This window comes from Acomys minous (genome assembly GCF_964271855.1).
Source record: "Acomys minous genome assembly, chromosome: 15".
NCBI lineage: Eukaryota > Metazoa > Chordata > Mammalia > Rodentia > Muridae > Acomys > Acomys minous.
This window is the reverse complement of record NC_140497.1, coordinates 82,957,080-82,981,814: the sequence shown is the minus strand read 5'-3', so window position 1 is coordinate 82,981,814 and position 24,735 is coordinate 82,957,080. Positions and strand designations below refer to the sequence as shown.

The 24,735-nt window shown below is 45.2% G+C and overlaps 1 protein-coding gene across 2 annotated transcripts in view; it reads right to left on the bottom strand.

The window, feature by feature from the left end:
- The window catches only part of CPM (carboxypeptidase M), an 81,617-nt gene that overhangs the window by 44,876 nt on the left and 12,006 nt on the right, over nt 1–24,735 (bottom strand). Inside the window, exons 1-2 of one of the 2 annotated variants that reach the window (XM_084759421.1) lie at nt 13,942–14,025; nt 13,574–13,736 (exon numbers count right to left, since the gene is read on the bottom strand). In XM_084759421.1, coding sequence (XP_084615547.1) covers nt 13,574–13,733 — 160 coding nt within the window. In that variant the 5' untranslated portion in view covers nt 13,734–13,736; nt 13,942–14,025. Of the gene's footprint in view, nt 1–13,573; nt 13,737–13,941; nt 14,026–24,735 lie in introns of those variants that run through there. The other variant, XM_084759420.1, reaches the window with a different exon arrangement.

The window sequence follows — 24,735 nt, the reverse complement described above, 5'->3', positions numbered from 1 at the left end:
CTGTGCATAGCCACACAGCCAGTGAAAGTGAGGGATAGTTTGCCACCCGACAGTGTACATGTGGAAGGTGGCATTTTATTTTATGTGTACGAGCGCTTGTCTGAATGTATATATGTGTACTGCATGCTTGCCTGGTGCTCAGGGAGGCCAGAAGAAGGACCCGGATTTCCTGGACCTGGAGTTACAGATTATTATGAGCTGCCATGTAGGTCTTGGGTCTCTGCCACCTACATGGCACCTCTCCAACCTCCCTCAGTTTTTCTTTGTTTTCAACAGTTGGGCACCCTACCCAAAGGCAAGCTTTGGTATTAGATCTAGTTTCCTTTTTTTTTTGTTTTGTTTTGTTTTGTTATTCAAGATAGAGTTTCCTCTGTGTAGCCCTGGCTGTCCTGGACTCCCTTTGTAGACCAGGCTGGCCTTAAACTCACAGCTATCCCCCTGCCTCTGCCTCTCTGAGTGCTGGGATTAAAGGTGTGTGCTGCCACACCTGGCTTAGCTCTAGGTTCCTTTTTTTTGTTTTGTTTTTTGGTCGTTTTTTAAGACAGGTTTTCTCTGTGTAGCCTTGGCTGTCCCTAACTTTGTAGACCAGGCTGGCCTCGAACTCACATCGATCCACCTGTTTCTGCCTCCAGAGTGCTGGGATTAAAGGCGTGTGCCACCACACCGGGCTAGATCTAGTTTCTTAATCCGGATATCATAGCTTCACTCTGTGCCCTCAGGTTCCTCTCGTACAGGAGAGGTGCTTGGTCAGGATGTTGTAACACGTGTGGCCCAGGTCCCAGTGTGTGCTGGCATCTGTGGGAAGGAACTAGGTCATCCTAAATCGGCAGCTATAGTGAGAGCCAAGCTCTGCAGATGTGGCGCTCCAGGCCCCAAACTGCTAGGAGCTCACTTGGGGCCCAGGACAGTTCCCTAATGCCATAGGTCAGTCTGTGAAGCCGTACAATGGTATTTGCCTCCAAGGCTGCCGTGCAGGTTCAATGAGATGAAGCAGGCCCCATGTCCTTGGTGAATCCTGAGGGTCTTAAACAAGCTCCAGTCAGTGCCATGCTCCAGAGCTGCCACGGAGCTGGCTCATGGAGCTGTGTTTCTGTGCTGGCTGCATTCTATCCACTTGGCGTTGACGTGTTTAGCCCTGCCAGCCCTTTATGAAGCCAGAACCATTATATCTACTTTGTAAAAGAGGCAACAGACACAGAGATGGTAAGACAGCCAGGGCAAGATCAGTCACCCAGCTGCAGAGCCAGGATTTGAACGCAGCCAATTTATAAGGTCTGTTTTCTTAACCACTACTAACCACCTTACTGTGGACACATATCTGTGTTTGGAGTAAACACACGACTAGGTGGTTCTCCTTATTCTGATAGTCCCCCAGTTCCACTTACTGATGTGAAGACCTTTTTCTAAGTTTTCAAAACTCAAACTCAGTGGTATAGGGCTTGCCTAGCATACACACACACACACACACACACACACACACACACACACACACACACACACACACCTTGGCTTGATCCCCAGTTACACAGGCAAGTAGTATCAAGATCACTTTGCCAGCTGTTTTCATACTTCTTACCTAGTTCAGGAACCTTTCGTTCCGAGGAGACTTGTTCCCCTGTCTGCAAACACCATACGCTGGCCCAAATTTTGACCTCAAAGGACTCCCTGCTTTAGTTTCCCACGACCCGGAACTCCAAACACCACTATGCCCAGTCCCTAGAAAGCCATTCCCACCCCCCCCAAAACTACCAATTGATTGTTATTAGGGTGGCGCCGAAATAAGAAGGATAAGAAAAGTCATTATAAGATGCTCATTGGTCATTTACAACCTCTGAGACCACACCGTGACCTATGTATGAGCCTAACGTAATTTGGACCCGAAGGATTGGCATGTTGCCGAGCTGCGACATCTGCTCCACTGGCTTTTCTGTTTCCCTAGTCTCCACTTCGCATGGAACAGTTTCTCACTAAGATCACATGCACTTTTATAGTAGCTTGTAATGTGTCCTTAGAGGGAGCGGGCTGCGCTGCTGATTGAGCAAACGTCAGTGTTTTGTCAACAAGAGGTTATTTTGCGTTCTTTCCTTAACTTGCTCCTGTCTCCACCTGTAGTACCCCGGGAAGCGCTTTCTCCTTTCCGTTACCACCACCCTGACAGCGCTGAGAGCATAGCTATGCGTGTGAGTGGAAACCCCCTTCCCAGGGTGCAGAGGACCTCAGCGGCTCTGGAGGAGCTCCCGTACCCCCACTACGGCACTGGTATCTTCTCCCAGACCGGAGAGGTGTTGAGTGGCCTCTGTCCTTGCCTGTCAGGCTGCTCCGGTGAATGTCTCGGATGCCACTGGTTCCTGGTGGCTCTCTTTCTTATTCCGCCTCATCCATCAACATTGTTTGCCCAAATCTGAAGCCCAGTTACTAAACAGAAACGCTCCTGAGCCCAGGCGACTTGTAATCTGCCAAGTCAACTTATTTGGCTTACTATAGGGCTACATTCAATATTTTCTAACCATCTTGTTTTGACCAAGTTTGGAGGGCTCCAGACCTTTGTAAAGTGTCACATGTGCATGTCTCAACGAGAACGCCGCATCTCTAAGCACAGGGGCTCATATCACCTTGGCACCCTTCAGAGCGTCTCATTCGTTGACTTCTTTACGACAGCGCATGCTCAATTTGCTCATGATAGTGGCTGCTGGGTGTTCGAGATAGCGCATGCTCAGTTTGCTCCTGGAATGATAGGAAGTCACTGCTTGATTTTTTTCATGATACTAAGCCATGAGCGGAGCCTGTATCCCAGTAAGGTCTCTTGTGGGAACTCAATGTAGAAGTCTAAGAAGAGCTGTTCTGTTGGGCGAGAGGAGCCCTAGGGGTTCCTGTCTCCTCACCTAGGAAGGAGCCCACCTCACATCTACGGAAGCCTGCAGGTCCTACACACCTGTTCGAAACCGGGACTGGGGCTCTGAATCCTGACAAAACTCTGTTCCTTACTACCTAAGCCACTGTCCTGAGATTCAGTCTCTTCTCTGCAAAATGAGCACACCAGTGTCCCATCCGTTAAGAGTGGGGGTTTAAGGGCTAGTACATACTACGCATTTAGAATGTAGGCCAGTTGCATCGCTAACCATCACATCCCTTTTCCTCCTAGGGACATAGTTTCCCAGGGACAAAGAACAGAATGTCCAATGGAAACAGTTCCCCTGGGACCACAAATATTGCCTATGTCAGTGAGAAGTTACAGGAGTCAAAAAATCCTTTCCGTACTAAACCACTGTTCTTTGGACATTTTGTTTTCAAAAATAAAGCCCGACGACAAAAACATCCCAACCTGAATTTTCCAGTGAGTGTGGGTTAAGATGCTGTGGACGCTAAGATACACTGGAATAGATCTTCATCCTGGACTCCTCGTAGAAGGGCGGTCCCATCTCTTGAGCACACCAAGATGGGAGTTGCCTCTTGCACTGCCCATCCGGGGCCCCAGCCTCTGCACTGAGCAGCTATGTATGGAAATTTCCTGTCTATGTCACCTGGAATCCCTCCCCTCCTGCAAGTCCGCCGAGGAGCGGATGTTCAGGCATCAGCTTCTGTGACAAGCTTCTCTAGGCTTTACTCAGTACCCCGAGGGCCATAGTCCTGCAGCAATGCTCTTCCAATCACAGCAACAGGGTTTCAGCTCCCTCAGCTAGAGTTCTGGAAGGAAGAAGCCCAGGTTTTGTTTTTTATACCCTCCTGGATGGGATCTGGTAGACAGCAGAGACTCAGTGAACAAATACTGGTTCAATAGTTTCATAAATGAATTGCTAAAAAGCAGATTTGGGTTAATGAACCAAGTCTAAGATCTAATTTGGAGTCGCTGATTTCTCTCTTTATGTGTTTGTTTGCCCACACTCATATATGTATGTGTGTGTATGTGTGTGTGTATATATATATTCTTAGCCAGGCATGGTGGTGCACGCCTTTAATCCTAGCACTTGGGAGGCAGAGGCAGGTGGATCTCCATGAGTTTGAGGCCAGCTTGGTCTACAAAGAGAGTTTCAGGATAGCCAGGGCTATTACACAAAGAAATCCTGTCTCAAAAAACCAAAAACCAAAACAAAACAAAATCCCCCCAAACATATATATTCTTTATAAGAATATATGTATATACTTATAAAGAATTCATATGTATATGAAGAAAATATGTAATTCTAAAGAATATTCATATATAGGGCCAACAAACTGAGTTCACACACACACATACACACACACACACACACACACACATATATTCTTATAAAGAATATATTTTCTTATTCATATTTATTTTCTTATAAAGGGCCAACAAACTGAGTTTGATCCCTAGGACCCACATGGTGGAAGGAAAGAACCAACCCTCAATGGTTGACCTCTGGCCTCCACACTAACACTGTGGCACACAAAGAGTGGGGAGATAAGTATAATTTTAGGAAACAATCTATTAAATTATAAAATTGCTAGAATCTTTCCGATCAAGAATATGATCCTGTCACCTTCCTAGCAAGCATAAATTCCCAGTTGGTTATGTCCTGCTCCGATGAAGCAAAAAGCCTTTGACAAGACATTTAAGAGCCTTCTTCTTTCTAGGCCACAGAAGCTTATTTGGTACCTACAGACCGATGGCGCCTTCATCCCCCGGCCCACTATCTGTCCTGCCTTTCCTGTTCCATCTGGCTGGCTATCCTTCGGTCTTGCCTTGCTAGCCCTCTCTAGCCTCCCCCACCCTGAACTACTAATATCTGTGTTTACGAGCCATCTTGCTTTTCTTCTGTTCTCCCCAACTCTGTCAGGGCAGGGGTCATGTCTAATTTCCTTATCCTCCATATCCCTAGGCTAGCACAGGACAACAAATATTTTAGGCACTGAACAACTGCAAGAGCAACTAAATCTGTCTACAGAAAAATGGAATTTCAGCCAGGCAGTGGCGGCGCATGCTTTTAATCCCAGCACTCGAGAGGCAGGAGCAGGCAGATCTCTGAGTCTGAGGTGAGCCTGGTCTACAGAGTGGGCTGTACAGGGCTACACAGAGAAACCTTTTCTTGAAAAACCAAAACCAACCAACCAACCAAACAAACAAACCAACCAAAAAAAAAAAAAAAAAAAAAAAAAAAAAGAAACAAAGTAAAATGAAACTTCATTAACTATAGTATGAGGTATACTAAGTTTATGGCACTCAGTTTGAACTTTCAGCAACATTTACTATTAACCATGACCTTGAGAGGCAACGGTTAACACAGCCGACCTGCCTTTCTCAGTCCTTGCTTATCTCTGGGAACACCTGTAGTCTTGGCAATGACTCCCCGCCAAACCAAACACTGCAGTCCTGAACTGCTCACTAGTTAGACTATTTTTGTACCCTGTCCCACCCCGAGGCAGTGAGAGGGTCAGGATAAAAGTTTTGCTTAAACGAGGTGATGTGTGGCTGGTACTCAGTTAAGACGCCTGGACTCCTGCTGGTTGGTCACACAGCTATGAAGAACTCTTGACTCGAAGGCTTGAGTGGACGTCCCTGGATGGGGGGCTTTGCATGTGTCTCTGCAGTGTACAGTTGGTAAGAAACATGCAATATGTGCACTGGCTACGGAGGGAGGCAGAACCTGTCCTGACTTCTCTAGCTTTTGCTATCATGGCCTCAGCCTGCTGCCTCCATCCTGTATCCTTGCTGCAGCTCTACCTTCCAGCAAATCCTTAGTGGATAGTCCTGGAGCCCGGGTACCTCCTCCTTCCTGTGGCACTACTCTTAGCTTTCCCCCCCCCCCCCCCCCCGTTCAATATTGATATTTATTTCTACTTCCTTTGTCGGCTCCTTGCTCTACCAGACTGTAAATGTTGGACTAGCCTTCAGCTTTGTTGTAGCTTTTTACTTATCTCCACTCTCTTGTAAAGTTATTACTTTTGGGGATGTCAATATCGTCAGTAGTAGAATGATTGCCACGTTCATTTTCATGGCCAAACTTCTCCTTTAAAAAAAAAAAAAAGTATTTATTATGTCATACAGTGTTTTGCCTGCATGTACACCTGCAGGCCAGAAGAGGGCACCAGATCTCATTATAGATGATTGTGAGCCACCATGTGGTTGCTGGGAATTGAACTCAGGACCTCTGGAAGAGCAGGTGGCACCCTTAACCTCTGAGCCGTCTCTCCAGCCCCAAACTTCTCCTTTTTGTTGCCTTCCCCCATTAGCAAGTGTGAGAAATAGCCATGCAGCCCGACTCTCTACTGCTATTCTTAGCCTATTATGGGCTGTACCGAGAGGACTGGCTCTTACTTTCCATCAAGAATCAATCGGCCAACGAGTTTTCTGTGTAAGAGGCCTGGAAGTCTCTGTAACTGCTGTGACGTGCTAATTGGTGCAACTAAACACCACCTGAAGACATTTACAAAGAAGACTTGAGATGAGGTGGGACTGTGACATTTCCTATTTTTCCTTTCTGTTTCTCACAAGTAGGAGGCAACTGGGCTGCCCTGTTGATTGTCTTTATTATCATTGACTCCAAAGGAGCAAGAAGAAACATAAAACAATTGTCCTCAACTGAGCAGGCCTTTTGTGAGCTTTAACTCTGTGCTTTTGGTGCTATCAGTAAGGTATAAAGGAATCTTCCTTTAAAATAGAAGAAAGATCGTGATCATCACATGTGGCACATTTGTCTGTGCCTCTCATGGGACAGCTGCCTACATTCTCACAAAAGCAAATGTCTACCACTGAAAGACACCATTTAAATTGTCACCTTGTCTTGTTCTAACACTCCTCTGGTCAGTGTTGTATGTGGGCAGGAATCAAGGACAAAGGAGGGGACAAACCACTCCAATCTCCTTGGTGAATAAGTCAATTATTTCCTTTGCTGACTGAAAGGCACTAAAAGTCCTTTGGTTCCCTTCTATATCCAAAGCCTTCTGAGCTGAGATGTAACTATGGTCTCAGTCCCCCAAAATTATATTCCCGTAACTTTCCTGCAGAAGCAGTGACTTGGGCCCCACCCACTGGCTCCCAGACTATTGAAACAATGGACCGCCCCCCTGAAAATTGGAATTTCTGTAGGAACCTCATGCTGAGGGAAAAAAGTGTCTGGAGCCTGTTGCAGCCAGAGGAGGACGTGTGTCCAGCAGACAACAGTTCATAACCTTCTCTCTGTGCCTCAGACGCTTCACTTGTGGAGACAATTCCCTCCTTTTCGGTGCCCACTATTCTGCCATGCCCCCTTTACTATGCCCGTGTATGGCTCATAACACATTTGTGTGCAGTTTCGAGAGAACCAGTATAATGTTCACAGTACATGTAAAGGAGAAATAAAAGAGGAATTACATAAAATATGACGCCAGGCTGTAAAACCTCTCGAGATGCTTCCCACCAAAAGACAAGGAGAAAGTCAAATACGTACACAGGTTATAAACGGCAAAGGTTCATTTCTGTAGCCATTGGTGTGACAGACAGGACTTGGAAGGTGTGAAAATATCTCACAGTTAAGTTGAGAGTGAAACAATGCCAATTCTTGTCACGTTATCTGCAGTTGAATTTGTGGAGAGTTCAGTATGCATTAAAACTGTGAGGGGAAAGGGCTTTGTTTTGGACATCAATCCTGTTCTGGGTTTAGATATTGGATAGGCCTGTCACCCATGGAGGACGTTAGAAAACTGAAGGGACTAATCTTTCCCTGGGTATGACTGTTTTATGCTTTGCTGACCTCCCATCGCCCCGAGCTGTGTCCTAAACCCTCTCCTTCCCCCCAAGGGAGGACATGCTGTTTAACCAGACAAGTGTGCTCGTCACAGCCAGCCTTTTCCTTTTCCTTTTGCCTCGGAATCCAAGAATGTGGGCACTTGAGCCAGGAGAGAGGGCGAACCACCAAAAGATGGAACTCAAGGTGTGCCAGAATGCCAGAACGGGACCAAAGACTTCACTGCAGCTCACTCTGCCCGAGAAGAGTGAAGAATGTTAATACCCGTGTCAACTCTTTCCGAACCACAGGGTCCAGGGGCAAGCGGGAACAGGTGGAAGAGCAGAGCAGGGACAGAAGAGGAGAGCCAGGGAGACCTTACTGCAAGAAGGCTGCCTACTCAGACCTTGACCCCCAGATAGCTTTTGATTTTAGTCAAACCCCTGTAACAAACAATGGGGGAATTTATCTAATCCCAATTATTTGTAAACAATCCACTGTGTGTGTGTGTGTGTGTGTGTGTGTGTGCACGCGTGAGCCCTCAGAAGCCAGAAGAGAGCATTGTAGCCAGTAGAGCTGGTGTTATAGGCAGTGGGGAGTCACAGGATGTGGGTGCTGGCAACTGGGCTCTAGTCCTCTGGCAGAGCCACAAGTGCTCTTAATGGCTAAGCCATTTCTTCAGCTCCAATTCTTTACAAATAAATCAAGGTGGTGATAACGGTGTTATATATCATTGTTAGAATGATTAGGACACACACACACACACACACACACACACACACACACACATTGCCTGACAAACATAGAAGTTAATTAATGCAGGCTACTGTTGTTACTTCTTAAAGTCCTTAAAATATTTCTGTTTAAATATATTAAAGATTTGGAATGCAAGTTGATACAAGCTGTAAGCAAAAGTGAAGCAAAGTAAAATGCTGGCTTAGTCCTTGGATATTCTGTCTCAGTTTCCACATAAAACATTATACCAAAAATGCAGAGACTATATAACACAGTTTCCTACATTTGAAAAAAATGTGGTATATTGTTAAGACCCCTGAATTAAAACAAGGCTTTATTTGCTATATCTGTTAAAAGGAAATGCTTGCTAAGCTTAGGAGGTGACTTTAAATCTGACACGTGGACAATGAGATCCAAAATTCCAGGGTTTTGTGTTTGTCTTGGGTAGTCCTGGGCATGTCAGTATTTTCATTACTTTATGCAGGAGCTCACACGAGCTCTTCTTTTCTGAGAGCATGTTTGGAAAATAAGCAAAATGTGACGAAAACCAACTGGGGTGCTCAGATCTTAAATACATGGCTCCTCCTCCGTCTCCCCTAAAAAAACCACTAGCTAAAACCTATCTGGTCAAGGGCAGCAGAGTGTGAGAGAGACGGCGTAAGCGAGTTCAGGCTCTGCCTGTGGGACCAAGAACCGAAGCTGTTTCTGGGGAGATTTCTGGACACCTGAGAAGGCAGACAGGCTCCATCCAACCAGTGGGAGTGAGAAGGAAATGAGAGAAAGAAAGCCTTCCTGTGCTTCTTCAGCCACAGTGAAAAGCCACTGCGGTGATTTTCCCAGTAATCACGGAAGGAGATACCGTAAACAGCATGCTAGAGGATTTCCGCCTAAATATGCATTTCTGGAGAAATTACAAATCAATAATATAACAGTGTAAGGTTTTTTTATTACTTTAAAAATTTTATGTGGGCTTGGTACATGTGTGCCACAGCACATACGTGAAGGCAAAAGACAGCTTGTGGAGGGCGGCTCTCTCCTTCCACTATGTGAGTCCCAGGAGTCAAACTCAAGTCGTGGCAGGATTGGCAGCAAGTGCCTTTACCAGATGAGTCATCTCACCGGCCCGATAAATTATTTTTTAAAAAGATTTATTTATTATTTATACAGTATTCTGCCCACACGTGTGCCTGTCCACCACAAGAAGGCACCAGGTCTCATTACAGGTGGTTGTGAGCCACCATGTGGTTGCTGGGAATTGAACTCGGGACCTTTGGAAGAGCAGCTGATGCTCTTAGACCTCTGAGCCACCTCTCCAGCCCTGATAAATTATTTTTTTTAATAATTTATTTTTATTTGATATGCATTGTTTGTCTGTGGGTGTCAGATTTTGGAGTTACAGACAGTTGTGAGCTGCCATGTGGATGCTGGGAATTGAACTCGGGTCCTCTGGAAGAACAGTCAGTGTTCCCAACCACTGAGCCATCTTTCTAGCCCCGATAAATTATTTTTAAAAGGCATTTTTGTTATTTATACAAAGCATCTGGTCATACATATTGAACGTGTATCAAGCTCTTCTTATTTTGTTTGTAGTAAATGTGAATGTCAGTGTCAGTACTTGCATGGTGGTCAGGCTTGGAGACCAGCACTGTTGTCCACTGAGTCATCTCACCAGCCCGATGTAAATCAAATCCTTAAAACTTCCTTAGACTCAGGAACACACCCACATCAGTATCTCTTACTGTTTAGGAACACATCCAAGACAATATTATTATTGACCAGGATCAGCACTTAAGCAGCAGAGCTTACATTGCATGAAGCCCAGGGTTGGTTCACAGCTACAAAGTTGGCTACCTACAAGTTGAACTTGGGCCTGGTGCTCCCAAAGCCTGTGCTCAACACTGCTGTCCCAGGTATCAGCATGTTCACCACAGCAGTGCACATAGCAGGAAGTGTTTAGAAATAAGCTAAATAGGCTCGAACCATTTCCATCTGTGGCAAGGTGGTTTCTCGAAAGAGAAAGGATGTGTTTGGAGATTAGTAAGCCTGAGTTTGACTTACTGTGTGTGTGTGTGTGTGTGTGTGTGTGTGTGTGTGTGTGTACAGAGGTCAGAGGTGAACACTGCTTTCCACCTTATGTTTGAGACAGGGTCTTTCACTGACCTTGGAGCTCTCCTGTTTGGCGAGACTCGCTGGCAGTGAGCCCCAGGGATCCTACTGCTTCTGCCTACCCAGGTGGGATTTCATGTGCAAGGCACCACACACAGTTTTTTATGTGTGTGCTGGGGATCTGAACTCAGGTCCTTACGCTTGTACAGCCAAGACTTCATGGACTAAGCCATCTCTCCAGCCCTGAGTTCGAATCTTCTAGTGCATGTTACCTATGTGATCTCCAACTTCTCCATGACCCACTGAACATATCCTGCAGGATATTGCCAACTGAGTCAGTGACGTTGAAGTGACATAGTCTAACACTCGGTATATGGAAGGTAGTTGGTAACAGATTTCTATCTACCCCTTTACAGGAGAAGGTTTCCAACTCAGATATTGAAGAACTCATTTCAAATGGTCCTTTGGGATTTTATAGTCAATAACCAGCTCTCCTGCTGTAATCTATGGGAAGATAGCCTTTGCCGGGCATGATGGTGCATGCTTATAATTCCAGTACTAGGGAAGCAGAGTTAGGACCATGAGATTAGGCAAGCCTGTACCAAGACCAACCCCAGCTACATTTAAAACTCTGTTTCACTGGGGGACGGGGTGAGACGGGACACACCTTTAATCCAAGCACTCCAGAGGTAGAGGCAGGAGGATCTCTGAGTTCAAAGCCAGCCTGACAGTGAGTTGTTCCAGGACAGCCAGGGCTACACAGTGAGATCCTGTCTCAAACAAACAAACAAACAAATAAACAAACAAACCCATCCCAAACCAAAACCTTGTTTCAGGGGAAAAAAAAAAGGAGGAGGAGGAGGAGAAGGAGGAAGAAGCAGAGAAAACAACAGGCCTAAATTGATCTGGTGAGGTATAGATAGCTAAACCTGAGAAATAATAAGAAATACATTTGTATCTGAAAAGGGATACCTGCTAGCAAGCAGCAGATAAGACACATCTTTGCTAAACAAATTATGCAATTGATGAATTTGCAAATTATGCAAATTATGAGCACACACACACACACACACACAGAGTACAAACAGATAGTGAATGTTGTTTTGTGCCTTTTAAAAATGTTCCAACTTGGTCATCACGTTTGAGCTGCTTTTCTTGTTTCACCTAAGATTTTTCTACCCTATGTCAATAAACGGTAAGAATTCCTTCAAAGCCTGAGGCCAAATATGCTTCTTCTACCATGTCTGAATCTAGGTAAAAAGTACATGTGTGATCGAGTATTGTGTGGGTTTCAATTAAAAAAAGAAAAAGAAAAAGAAAAAAGAAAAAGATGAGGGCTGGAAAGATAGCTCACTGGATGCTTCTCCAGAAGATCCAAGTTCAATTCTAGCAGCCACATGGAGGCTTGCTACTGCTGGGACTGCAGTTCCAGGCGATAGCTAGGATGCTCTCTTTGGATTCTGTGGGTACTGCATGCATGTAGTATATATATATATATACATGCAGGTAGGCAAAGCTCACATACATATAGAATAAAATTAAATAATATTAAACAAACAATTACAACAGAAGTAGGTAAGATATGTACCAATGGATTTATATCATCATTTATAACAGAAAGAAGCAGAAACTATTAGAGTGCCCCAAAGGTGAATGACTAACAAAACACAGAGTATAAAAATTGAGAGAATTCCTATCACTTGTCCAAATCATATTTCCTAAAAATAAATAATAAAATAGTGTGAAATGGAGAAGGAAGTAGAATTCGTAACTGTAGTAACAGAAGCATGATGGACATTCACAAAGCCCAAGATGCATTTGTTCCTCTGGGTTGAGGTTGCCCATATTGACAGCAGAAGAAAGTAAATACCAACCACTAGAGTGAATCCTGCCTGCTGAGTGCACATAACCCACACCACAGGGCAAGGTGTCTCGGGAAAACATCTTCCACAGTGGACAAGAGCACCACCAAGAAGCACCAAGTTTTGGTTATGACACCAAAGTGCAGGGTTTGCCTTAGCAGCTGGGTCTTAATCACATCTGTACAGTTTAACCAACTCTGGAACCTAATGGCAGATTTGGGATTTTTTTTTTCTTCTCCAGTTCAAGTGATTACTTAGAGGTGCATATCAGCATAAACACGTGACTTCTGGTGCCAGGATTTATTTGTACACGATAGCCCCTCTACCCCTTAACCACAAAAGTGCACACAAGGAGGTTAAAAAGCAAAGTCGAGCCTTCCTACTTACTGGCTTTCACTATCTCGGGGTTTGCTTTCAGGTGAGTAGGGGGCTCACAGTCAGACAGTCCCACCATCTCTCCCAATTACCTTGTGTTTGAAAACACAAAAGCGTACAGGTCACTTAATACTTGGACTAACAGCATCCTATCGGTTTGTCGTTTCAAAATGATTGACCAATAGTAGCAAGTTAGTTGGGTTGTACATTTCTTTTATTAATATAGTTAGTATTCTTAAATCTTTTAAAATTGTTCTAACCTGGCCCTTGGGATAAATTATTTGGGCTTGTGGAGCTACTTACTACCTAGCAAGTGGACCCTTTGAGTGGATATATCCCAAAAGCAGCCTTTAGTCATTAGAACTGCTTTTTCTCATTAAAAAAAAAAAAAGCCGTAGGGTTAGTTACACATGCGTCCAACTGTACAAAACTATGGCTCTGTCTAATTTGAAAACAACCTAAGTAAACGATAGTTAACAGTCAACAATCAGTATGTGAGGAAGCCGACAAAAAGAGAAACTGAGCTAAATTAAACAGACTTCTTAGGAAGATGTTTACCCTGAAAAGGAACGAAAATACACCTTTCAGATAAACGTCCCTCGGATCCCAAAAGGCCGACCACCAACATAGAGACTAAGTGATTCTCGGTAGAGAAGCTCTGCAAAATCCCCTCTTACTGCACTCCTGATCTAACAAAACTGAACAAAACAACAAACGAAAGCAGAAAACCACCAACAGGGCAAGGTACGCTTTTACCTGTGTGGAGCGCGTTCCGGGAGCCTCACCGACAGGGAGGCTGAGGGTTGAGGACGTGCGCAGGAGGTGACTTACCTCTCACAGATTTCCCGATGCTGTGCAAGTGTGTGATCGAACTGTAGTTCTGAGCAACGCTCTTCAGGAACGCCTCCATCCCTTCCTGGTGGTGGTATCGGAAATCCAGGGCGGCCACAACTGGCAGCAGAAGCCCCAGGCATAGGCGCGCGAGGTCCATGTCCTAGAGGTGGGGGAGAAGGAAAAAGCAGCTGAGGACCACCACCCCGGGGGAGCGCCCGCATTGGCAACCGGGACTCCTCTCCGCCTTCGAGAGCACCAGAGCTCCACGCTCCCTCTTCTGAGGGGCAAGGTGAAGGTGGTCCTACCGGAGTCCCGCAGCCCACCCGAGTCCCCGCAGCGGTACCCTTCCGCACACCCGGTCTCACCACTGCTAGGCGCGCGAGTCAGCCCGCCAGCAGCCGTCCGGCGCTCCGGGAAGTTATAGCCTGGATAGAGGGGCGGTTCCCGACACGACACGCCCCCCGACACGCCCACGCCGGGCCGCGCCCGCCCCGGAGGCGGGGTCTCCACCCAGCTCCAGGGACCGGGATCCCGGTGGGGGTTTTGCGGTGTCTGGTCCCGGGCTGGTGGGCGGTGGAGCGCGACCTGTCCGCGCCGGTGTTGGATGTGTGACTTGGCTTCGGCCACGGCGTCCCGGGGACGCTGCACAGACGGTGCCCACGGTGCGCGCGGTGTGGGCCACCTGGAGTCCAAGCTGGGACCGGCTTCCAGCCCTGTCCTGCGACTGGGGACACCCGGGAGCTTTTAAGAAAGAACGTGTGCGTGAGCTTTACGCGCCAAGTGTGCAGTGCAGGAACTAGTGCAACAAAGATATATAGTAGATGGGATTTGACAGCTTCCGAGTTAAGTTTGTGACCAACTTGTGGGACAAAAGCAGAGTCGCTGTCGCTACTCCGTATTCCTCAGGCCAGTTCCGGTGCTTCTACCTAAAAAGCTGCTTTCTGGGAGGAGGGAATGGGCTGTGTTTGCTTTAAACAAAACACAGACGGTGACTGATGAGAAGGGCTTCGTGACACGGGCTACCGTGTTCTAGAGAGGACACCACGTACACCGGCCCACTGTCCCGTGGATTTACATACACTGTTAAAAGAAATACCGACTCCTGATAGGGTCTGGCGCAAACAAAACTTCGAAAGCTACCGATTTGTTACAACACTCTTGAACAGATTCTTAAAAGAGGGACCATCCCAAATTGATGAGATGGAATTTCCTTCCCGGGGCACAAAAGGAGGGGGTTATTCAAAGGACCCTTGAGAGCGGGAAAGATGGTTCAAAGGGTAAAGATGCTTAGGCTGCGCGCCTGGTTACCAGAAGTCAGATCTCAGAACCCGAAGTAAGAGTAGAAGGAGAGACTAGACGCCGCACAGTTGTCCTCTGACCTCCACGGGTGCCATGCGATGCTTGCTGCCCACCTCCACGCCCATACATCATAATAACGAAAGAATTGAGTTTTAAAGCAAACAGTTCTCAACCTGAGGGTCGCGACCCCTTGGGGATCAAATGACCCTTTCACAGGGATCACATGTCAGATATCCTACATGTCAGATATTTACAGTAGGATTCACAACAGTAGCAAGATTACAGTGAGGTAACAACGAAATAATGTGATGGCTGGTGGGTCACCACAGCCCGAGGGTTGCAGCATTAGGAAAGGTGAGAACCTCTGTTTTAAAGGTTAAAAATAAAAAGGGGGCGGAGCAGAGGGTAACAGGCTGCCTGTCCTCTCTTATAGCTGCAGATGGTGTTAGGTGGTGAATCCTCGGGGATCTTCAAGGCCTCCTGGGAGGCCTGGAGACAGGAAGTCCGTCCTCTGACCTAGTGCTTTGTGAATTCCCTGTGCTGAGTGAGCTAAGGGCTCTGTAAAATGGAGGTCATTTTAGGCAAGCGTGTTGTTAGGACCACGTGGCGTTTATGAAATAAGCCCAGTTTAATTAATACACCTTTAAGGAGAATTTTCTGGAAAATTGGAAAACTGTAATACAGCAGTTGTTGTTTTTGGAATGACGTAGTTAGTTACCGTGCTAAATGTAACTGCCGCCAGGGCTTGGAAGAGGTTCACCTCTGCCTGACCTTGGATGAACGGAGCTGAAAGGAAAGGAGGGGAACCTGGCTTGAGGACAGCCACCTGGCTAATGCAACTACTATTCGGAACAGGAAGGGTTAGGGTTAGGGTTAGAGTTGCCTCACTGGAGGTCACTGACTGCTGCAGAAACAAATGGAAGCGGTGTGACTTCCTGTAGCGCAGCAGTTCTCAACCTGTACTGCACGACCCCTTCCGGGGGCAAACAACCCTTTCTCAGGGGTCATATTATCAGATGTCCTGCACATTAGATATTTACATTACAATCCATAACCGTAACAAAAATCCCAGTTACATAGTAGCAACCAAATAATCTTATGGTGGAGGGGCGCCTCACCACAACATGAGGAACTATACCAAAGGTCACAGCGGTGGTAGGAAGGTTGAGGACCGCTGCTGTGGTGGCTCTGTGACTGGAGGCTGGGAAATGGTGGCTTTGTCCGTGCTGAGATGGGAAACCGAAGGGGTGAGAAGAAGACGCAGTTCACACCGTGTAAGTAGAACCAGGCAGGGAATCAGAGGCCTCAGGTCCTGAAGGTTTGGTCCTTAGTGAGCACAGTGTGATCTGAAGGTTTGGTCCTTAGTGAGCATAGTGTGATCTGAAGGTTTGGTCCTTAGTGAGCACAGTGTGATCTGAAGGTTTGGTCCTTAGTGAGCATAGTGTGATCTGAAGGTTTAGTCCCTAGCGAGCATAGTGTGATCTGAAGGTTTGGTCCTTAGAGACCAATCTAAGGACATTGATGTCACCTGGAGCAAACTGAAAATTCAGGGTCTCTTGCAAGCCTTAACAGAGTTCCAGAGATACATCCAGTGTTCAGGTTGGAGATACACTGCTCTAGGAGGAGGAGAAGAAGAAGAAGAAGGAGAAGGAGAAGGAGAAGGAGAAGGAGAAGGAGAAGAAGAAGAAGAAGAAGAAGAAGAAGAAGAGAGAGAGAGAGAGAGAGAGAGAGAGAAGGTTCCTTGTGAGAATATGAAACCTGCAGAATAAAACTTTAAGCTTATAAAGGGAAAAAGAAAACTCAAACTCAGAGGCAACTTTTCTTATGATGAAATGATTAAAATAAACCATAGTTTAACAGCCCATAATTTGGCAATACAATAACATATTGTTTCTATATGAGTAATCTGGGCAAAAAGGTTACAAGAAAAAAGACAAACCAGATGTTATGGAGTTTTGCTGCTGCTGCTGCTGCTGCTGTTGTTGTTATTTTAAAGATTTATTTATACAGTATTCTGCCCACATGTGTGCCTGCATGCCAGAAGAGGGCACCAGATCTCATTGTAGAAGGTTGTGAGCCATAATGTGGTTGCTGGGAATTGAACTCAGAGCCTTTGGAAGAACAGACAGTGCTCTTAACCTCTGAGCCATCTCTTCAGCCTAAAATGTTACGGTTTGTACATTAATGGCCGCACAGGCTCCTGTGTTGAAGGCAGGGTTTTGTGTAGCAGTGTTCAAAGCTGGGGTATTTAGAAGCTGGTTGGATCATGAGGACTGACTTCATCAATGGGTCAATCCATTGGTGTGTACGCAATTGATGACTTTATTTCAAAATGACGGACACTAAGAGATAGGGCCTGGTTGGAGGAAGTAGGTCACTGGGGACATGACTTTCAAGGATGAGTCTTCTTTCTAGCCTTTTCTGCTAATTGCTCACTGTCTGTTTCCTGCCTCTCCAGAGGTGAGTGGCTTCATTTGATCATGCTCCCATGGTGACCCCCCCCCCACCATAGTCTACAGTCTATGGATAGAAACCGTTGAACGCAAATAACTCTTTCTTCCTATTGGTTGTTTTTCTCAGGTGTGTTCTCATAGCAACAAAGGCCAATTGGTATACCAGGGGACAGAATTACCAGCTCTTAACAAAATCAAGAGTGGGCAGTGGACATTAATGGGATACTATTGACAATATAAATAGCCAATAAACATAGGGAATGTTACCAACCTGGCTAGTAAAGAGTTACATATTTAAATAGAAAGGCAGTGCTTTGTTCTTGCTAATGAAAAAGGTTGACAGTGCCAGGAAATGGACAGGATCTGGAGAAATGTTCTTTTAGTTGTGTTATACACAGTTACACTTGTGTTATACACAGTTACATATGCTGGGAGAGCTGCCTGAGAAAAGACAACACAGTTTTGAGTGTGCCCTTTCTTCTTTAAAGGTAATTTTAAAATGTATTGTATCTATGTGAAAGGTTAGAGTTTCCAAACCAGTGTTATTTTCAAATCATGACTAAGTGAGTAAAACCTAAATGCCGAACACAAGCAGGCTGCCTCCGTCAGTGATTCTCTCTGGGAGACCCTTGGCTATACCTGGAGCTGTTTTGATGATTATATCTCGAAGAAAACGTTCATAGCATCTAGTCCTGAGGCAGTGGGTGGGGGAGGGGGTTGCTCTTGAGGACTTCAAAGCCATGGTTCTCACCCTTCCTAATGCTGCAGCCCTTTAATACAGTTCCTCGTGTTTCGGTGACCCCCCCCCCCAACCATCAAATTATTTTCATTACTACTTCATAACTGTAATTTTGTTAGTTTTAATTGTGTTGTAAATATATGTGTTTTCAGGTGGGTCTTGGGCAAGCCCTGTGAAAGGGTCTTTTAATCCCACTCCCACCATGGGGTCATGACCTACAGGCTGAGAACTGCTGCTCTGTAGAGCACTGCACCACCTGCCTCAGCAGGGGACCATGCAGGTGGAAGAGCCACTCGTACTGGGGTTGAAACTTCCTAAGTCAGGGGAAGAATATTATGACCACTCTGCAGGTTGTTTTTCAGACCTAATAATGAGGATATGGTCAAGACTTATTAGCTCGTGAAGACAATTTATTCAGTGGGAAAAGGCAGATGATAAAAGTAAAAAGTCGGAACTTTGGAGGTACAACAGATAATAAGCCATTCCCAGCAAAAGGTTGGATAGTTTTCAAGCAAGATGAATGGTAATCCTTGGGTTGCAGTGTTTTAACTTTCCTTTCCTTACAGTTATTTGTGTATGGATATGTATATATGCACATGATAGTAGAAACCAAAGAGCTGGCAAGGAGTCCTTGTCATCCCATCCTGTGGAACCCAGGGGACTTGAACTGAGGTCATCTGTGGGCTTGGCAGCAAGTGCCTCTAGCCACTGAGCCACCTTTTGGGGTTTTTTGTTTTTGTTTTTGTTTTAATGACGTATTTTCCACACAACTTTTTTTTCTCAACAAAGTGTTACTTTTCACTGAAACGAGGGGCACTTCTCTATGGAATCAAAGCCGAGCAGAAAGCACAGAAGAAGCACTAGAGATGAACAGTTCTGAGTGAAGATGACATCTAAATGTCACTGGAGTGAGTCACAAGACTGCAGAGGAAGTAAAAGGTCAGTGGAAAAATGGGATAGTAAGGGACTGAAGAGCTAAGGTGTTGGAGAGTTCATGATGCGGACATTGAGGTCCCCAAAATAGTAGCAGGATATGGAGCAGAGAGCAAAACCACAGCCTGGGGTTAAAGCCCCCAGCAGATGCTGACAAGAGTGAAAACAACAGTGTGACCCGACTGTGTGACTTCCCGCCTTCCTTTCTCCCTTTATTTTACGGTTAATTATATTGTGTTTATGAGTGTATGTGTGTGTGTGTGTGTGTGTGTGTGTGTGCAATGCAGATGACAACTTGAAAGAATCAGTTCTCTCTCTCCTTTCATCTCGTGGGTCCTGGTGATTCAATTCGTGTCACTAAGTTTGGTGGCAAGCTCCCTTACCCGCTGAGCCGTCTCACTGGTGATCTTTACAGCTTTTTGAAAGTGTCACAAGAAACTATGACGAGACGTAAATAGGGATGCTTAAAAAGTTTTTGCTTGCTTTGAATCATCCATTCTAGAACACACGTAGATACCAACCAGCAGCCAATTGCAGGATACTTCCTGCAAGAATTTCATGATCACACACTGATTAGCAATTGACTTCCTTGGAGAAAACTTCCTTCCCGTGGAATTTCTAGGCAAAGGAGTACATACATTTTAAAGACAAAATCTTTGGGCCAAGTTTTACTCCTATTAAATATCAAATCATTTTCAAACTGTGAGATGCTGGGGCTGGACAGAGAGGACTTGCTGCTCAACCTGGGCTTGCGTCTCAGCTCACTTTGGGAGGCTGACAAATGCCTGTGGCTCCAGCTCCAGGGAACCCGACGCCTACTTATGGCCTCGTATACAGTTGAGCAGACACAGACACACACAGCATGAGTTATTTTTCATTTCAAGGGGAATTATAACAAAAAGATGATATTAAGATGGTTCTTAATGATTGATAAACTGGACATAAACCTGATTAGTGTCCTTAGGACACTATCTCTTTCATATAGGACAGAAGGCATCTTCAGTGGTGCAGGGTTTGGCTTAATCATGTCTCTATGAACAAGTATATTAACATCTTTACACTTTAGTACTAACTAATAAATCAAAGTTCAATTTCCTTGCCTCAGCTGACCCCCATGAACGTCTTGGGCTGCTCCTTGGCATGGATGCACAAAGTAAGGAATCACACAAAGCCTTCGAAGTCTGTTGCAGGTTTTGTTTTTTTTTTAAACCAACAATCATCTCAATTTATAGTCCTTCGTCATGATATCTGGGAGTGCCTGTTAATGCTTGCCAAGCTCGTAGGCGAAAAAGGAATCTTCTCGTTTTAAACCGAACAATTCTCTTACTGATCATTTGTTGTCCCCTCATAAAAATAGTTTGCATATTCAGAGGGCAAACTTTAATCTTGACACCACCAAGGCAAAGGCAGACATAGCTCTTTGAGCTCAAGGCCAGCCAAGGCTACATAGACCCTATCAAAAAAAAAAAAAAAAAAAAAAAAAGAAAAGAAAGAAAAGAAAAGAAAAAAGTTTATTCAAGGTTGGTGAGACGGTTTGTATGCAAAGTCTCTTGCCCCCAGGCTTGGCAGTCTGAATTTGATTTCTGGTACTCTCATGGTGGAAGGTGACTACCGCAAGCTATCTTCTGGCCTTCCGTGTGTGCTGTCGTACATGGGTGCTCACATGCACATGCCTAGTTTTTTTTTTTAATGAAAGTTTGCTTAAAATAGTTTATTTGTGTTTTTTGCTGATTTTTCCATTCTTCATGTTTAGCATTTTTCCTTTTAAAAATATAATCACTTTATTTCATTTATTTGTATATGTGTGTGTGTGGGGGGGTTGTGTGGCATGGCACAAGTATGGAGGTGAGAAGAAAATGTGTGAAGAGTTAACTTTGCATCCTAGGGATGGAATTTGGCCGGTCGGACAGGCCTGATAGCAAGTACCTTTCCCACCGAGCTACCTCTCAGCCTGCAAGCTTTTTTTTCCTTAAGAAACAGTTTTCTTGTCTTTCATTTTTCTTCTTAACTACTTTGTATTTTCTTCTAGTTTTTTATGTTTTTATTATTTAATTATTTTTGGGTTTTTGAGACAGGGTTTCTCTGTGTTAGCCTTGGCTGTCCTTCCTGGACTCGCTTTGTAGACCAGGCTGGCCTCAAACTCACAGCAATCTACCTGCCTCTGCCTCCCAAGTGCTGGGATTAAAGGTGTGCACCACCACGCCCAGCTCAGCACAATTTTTTAAAAAATTGTTTTTCTTTTTAAAAGATTTAATTATGTATTAAGTATACAGTGTTTTGCCTGGACACCAGAATAGAGCACCAGATCTCATTATGGGTGGTTGTGAGCCACCATGTGGTTGCTGGAAATTGAACTCAGGACCTTTGGAAGAGCAGGCAGTACTCTTAACTTCTGAGCCATCTCTCCAGCCCTTTTTATTGTTTTTCATCTAAATATTTATTATTTGTGTGTGTGTATGTGTGTGTGTGTGTGTCTCTGTGTGTGTGCACACGAGCACGTGCACACACATGCACACATGTATATATATATATGAGCGTGCATGCATGGGTGTGCACATGCCACAGTGCATGTGTGGAGTTTATGTGACAGCCTGTGGGACTCAATTCTCTCCTTCCACTGTGTGATTTCCCAGGTTCAAACTCTGACCCTCAAGCTGGAATCAAGCACTCCTCTACACACATATTCTTAAGTGCAATGCTACTTATTTATTTATTTTTGCTTTTGTTACCTGTGCTGCTAGTGTCTTTTCCAAGATATCCTTGCCAAATCTAGTGGTTCCCTGCTTTCTTCTACTTTTATGGTTTTAGGTCCTACATTTAGTTGCCAATGACTTTGAGTAAATTTTTACACATGTTATACAGTATGAGTTCAAATTCATTCTTTTGGGTGAGGAGAGATGGTTTTCCCAGCACCGCTGTGGAGGAGGGAGTTTTCGCCTCCAACACTGTGTTCTGTTGCTACAGAGAATTTGACTGTTTTGATGAGGGTTTCTTTTTTATCTCTCTGTTGTGTTCTACTGCTCTTCATGTCTGCGTTTATGGCTGTGCTGTGCTGTTTTGATTACTGTAGCTTTGCAATATATTTTGAAGCCAGAAACTCTATAGCTTTGTTTTTTTTTTTTTCAAGTTCACTTTGAGTGTTTGCACTTTAGGATTTTTTTCCCCTATTTATTCCTTAGGATTTTTAATAGAGATTGTATTGAGTATGTAGGTGGCTTTGGCTATCGTAGTAGGAGAGACTTTTATAGACTCCTATATTAGTTGGTGGCTGTCTTAGTTTGCCATCCATTGCTGTGATAAACACTATGACCAAAAGCAACTCGTGAAGGAATGGGTTTATTTCAGTTTACATGTTCTGATCACAGTCCATGATGGAGGGGAGTTAGGGTAGGAACTCAAAGCAGGAACCTGGGGGCAGGAACTGATGCAGGGGCCATGGAGGAACGCTGCTTACTGGTGTGTTCCCCATTGCTTTCTCAGCCTGCCTTCTTACACAGCGCAGGCCCACATGCCCATGGGTGGCATAGTCCACACTTGTCTGGTCCCTCCCACATCAATCATTAATCAGGAAAATGTCCCACAGACTTGCCTAGATGCCAATATTATGGAAGTATCTCCTCAAATAAGAATCTTTTTCCCAAATGACTCTAGTTTGTGTCAAGTTGACATAAAATTAGCCAACACATCCCATATTTAATAAATTGGTAGCAAGCCATATGTTCATTTTCCATCTTGTTACAATTAATAAAAAGAAAATAAGATAAGATAAATAAGATGCCAGGCAATAGATATTGTATTATATGAGGTTTGTTAAGTGAGCATGGGGGGGGGAGAAGGAAAGGGGGAAAGGGTACCCCAGAGAGAGAGAGAGAAGAAGAGGGACAGAGAGAGAAAGTAAAAGGGTAGATTAAGTAGAAGGGGTAGAGAGAGAGAGAAAGGGTAGAGAGAGAGACACCATGTGGAGGGTCTGTCTTTTATATGGCCCTGGGCAGGGCCATGCCCCCGTGGCAGATAAGTGATGACATCACAAGTAGGCGGGCTGAAGCAGAATGCTAACACATCTTCTGACCTGAGTAGGTGAGGCGGGAATTCTACATGACTTTTACAGTCCAATGTCAGGGACATGCTGGCCTAGACTATAGTAGAAAGCAAAGTTCACTTAAAGGTGCCTAGTGGTCAAACCAGACCCTCAGGGCACACTAAGGGAAGTAAGGACAAAGAGGACCCCTCCCCGCCCCCCAAATTTATAACCATTTTGCTAAACATCTTTGCATCCGATCATTGCAGCAAATACATGAAGTCTAAAATCTTTTCCTGATTTCTTTATAGTTTAACTTAGGGGAATATAACTTCCTTGAATGCCTTAGGGATTTGTTTAGTTTGGGTTTTTTTTTGTTTGTTTGTTTGTTTTTAATCTGTGAAATAGGGAAAATTGTAGCTTTGGTTTTGGTTTTTCTTCAGTGCTGGGGACTGAACCCAGGGCATTCACTGAGCTGCATGCCTGGCTCTGCACATCGCTACTAAACGGAAAAAGCACATGCAACGGCATTCAAGCATTGATGTACAGAGTAAAATTTCAGCAAGTATCACCTACTAGGAGTATGCTAGTGTTGCATCCCCAGCAACTCACCAACATCACCCAGAATCTGTTCTCCATCCCTTGCTGTGCTGACTGGCAGCACCATAGCGTTCCTTTTCCTCCTCACTTTCATGCCTGCTATTGCTAACTTATTTGAAGTGTTCTCGTCTCCAGGATGTTAGTATGTATGACCTCTCCCGCCCCCAATCCTCACAGCCATGAGTCATTTGTGCTAATTCTCCCTGCTTTGTGGATACAGAATGCTACTACAGGCAGTCCCCCATAAGCCTCTGGTGTTCCTGCACGTTCCTGGCTATGTATGCCAAGAATTCAACCCTGAAAGCTATTCCTTCAAGTTGTAGTGTTTGTCACCTGCAGCCTTGATATGAAGTCGTGCCTTCTTCTAGGACAAAGAACTATGTGGTTTCTGCTTTTTATGAAGCAGAGAAGAGTACTGAAGGGGCCGGCTAGACAGCTCAGCAGGGAAAGGTGGCCCCCTAGCCTGATGGCCTGGGTTCACTCTCTATAGCCTACACAGTGGAAGGAGGGGACCCACTGCCCCAGGCTGTCCTCTGACTTCCACGGGTGTTCCATAGTGTCTGGAAGGCTAACAAAACAAACACCAGAGTTCCCAAGCTCAGTTCTCTGGGGGGGGGGGGCTGCTGTAAAGACTCCCTGCACCTGTCCCACACTTGGGTGTTCCCCCCCACCGCCCCCCGCCCCCCTTTGCAGGACTCCACAGGCTAAAGCAAACAGCTCAGGATGTCTGCAGGAAATGAGTAACTGACAGCTGTCTCTGTCTGCCATCCAGGAATCTCACACCTCTGTCACTCTGGTGAAGCAGTAAGAGGCCTGTTAATTTATTAACTTCCAACAAAATCTCATACCCAGACAAGGAAGTAGCCTGGTCACTACCAGCATTTCTACAAGATTCGTGAGGTAGAGACTCGCCTGTCTTCCTTTTTACCTGTGGAGAAGGCAGATGAGTGACCATGCAGAGGGACCCTTTGCCAAGTCCGTGATGGGTGACTAATCACGTAACTTACAGAGCTCAAGGGATCCCCCTGCCTCTGCCTCTACCTCTGGAGTGCTGGGATTAAGGATGTGTGCTACCACTGTAAGTACATAAATGTATAATTTACATTCAGCTCTCACA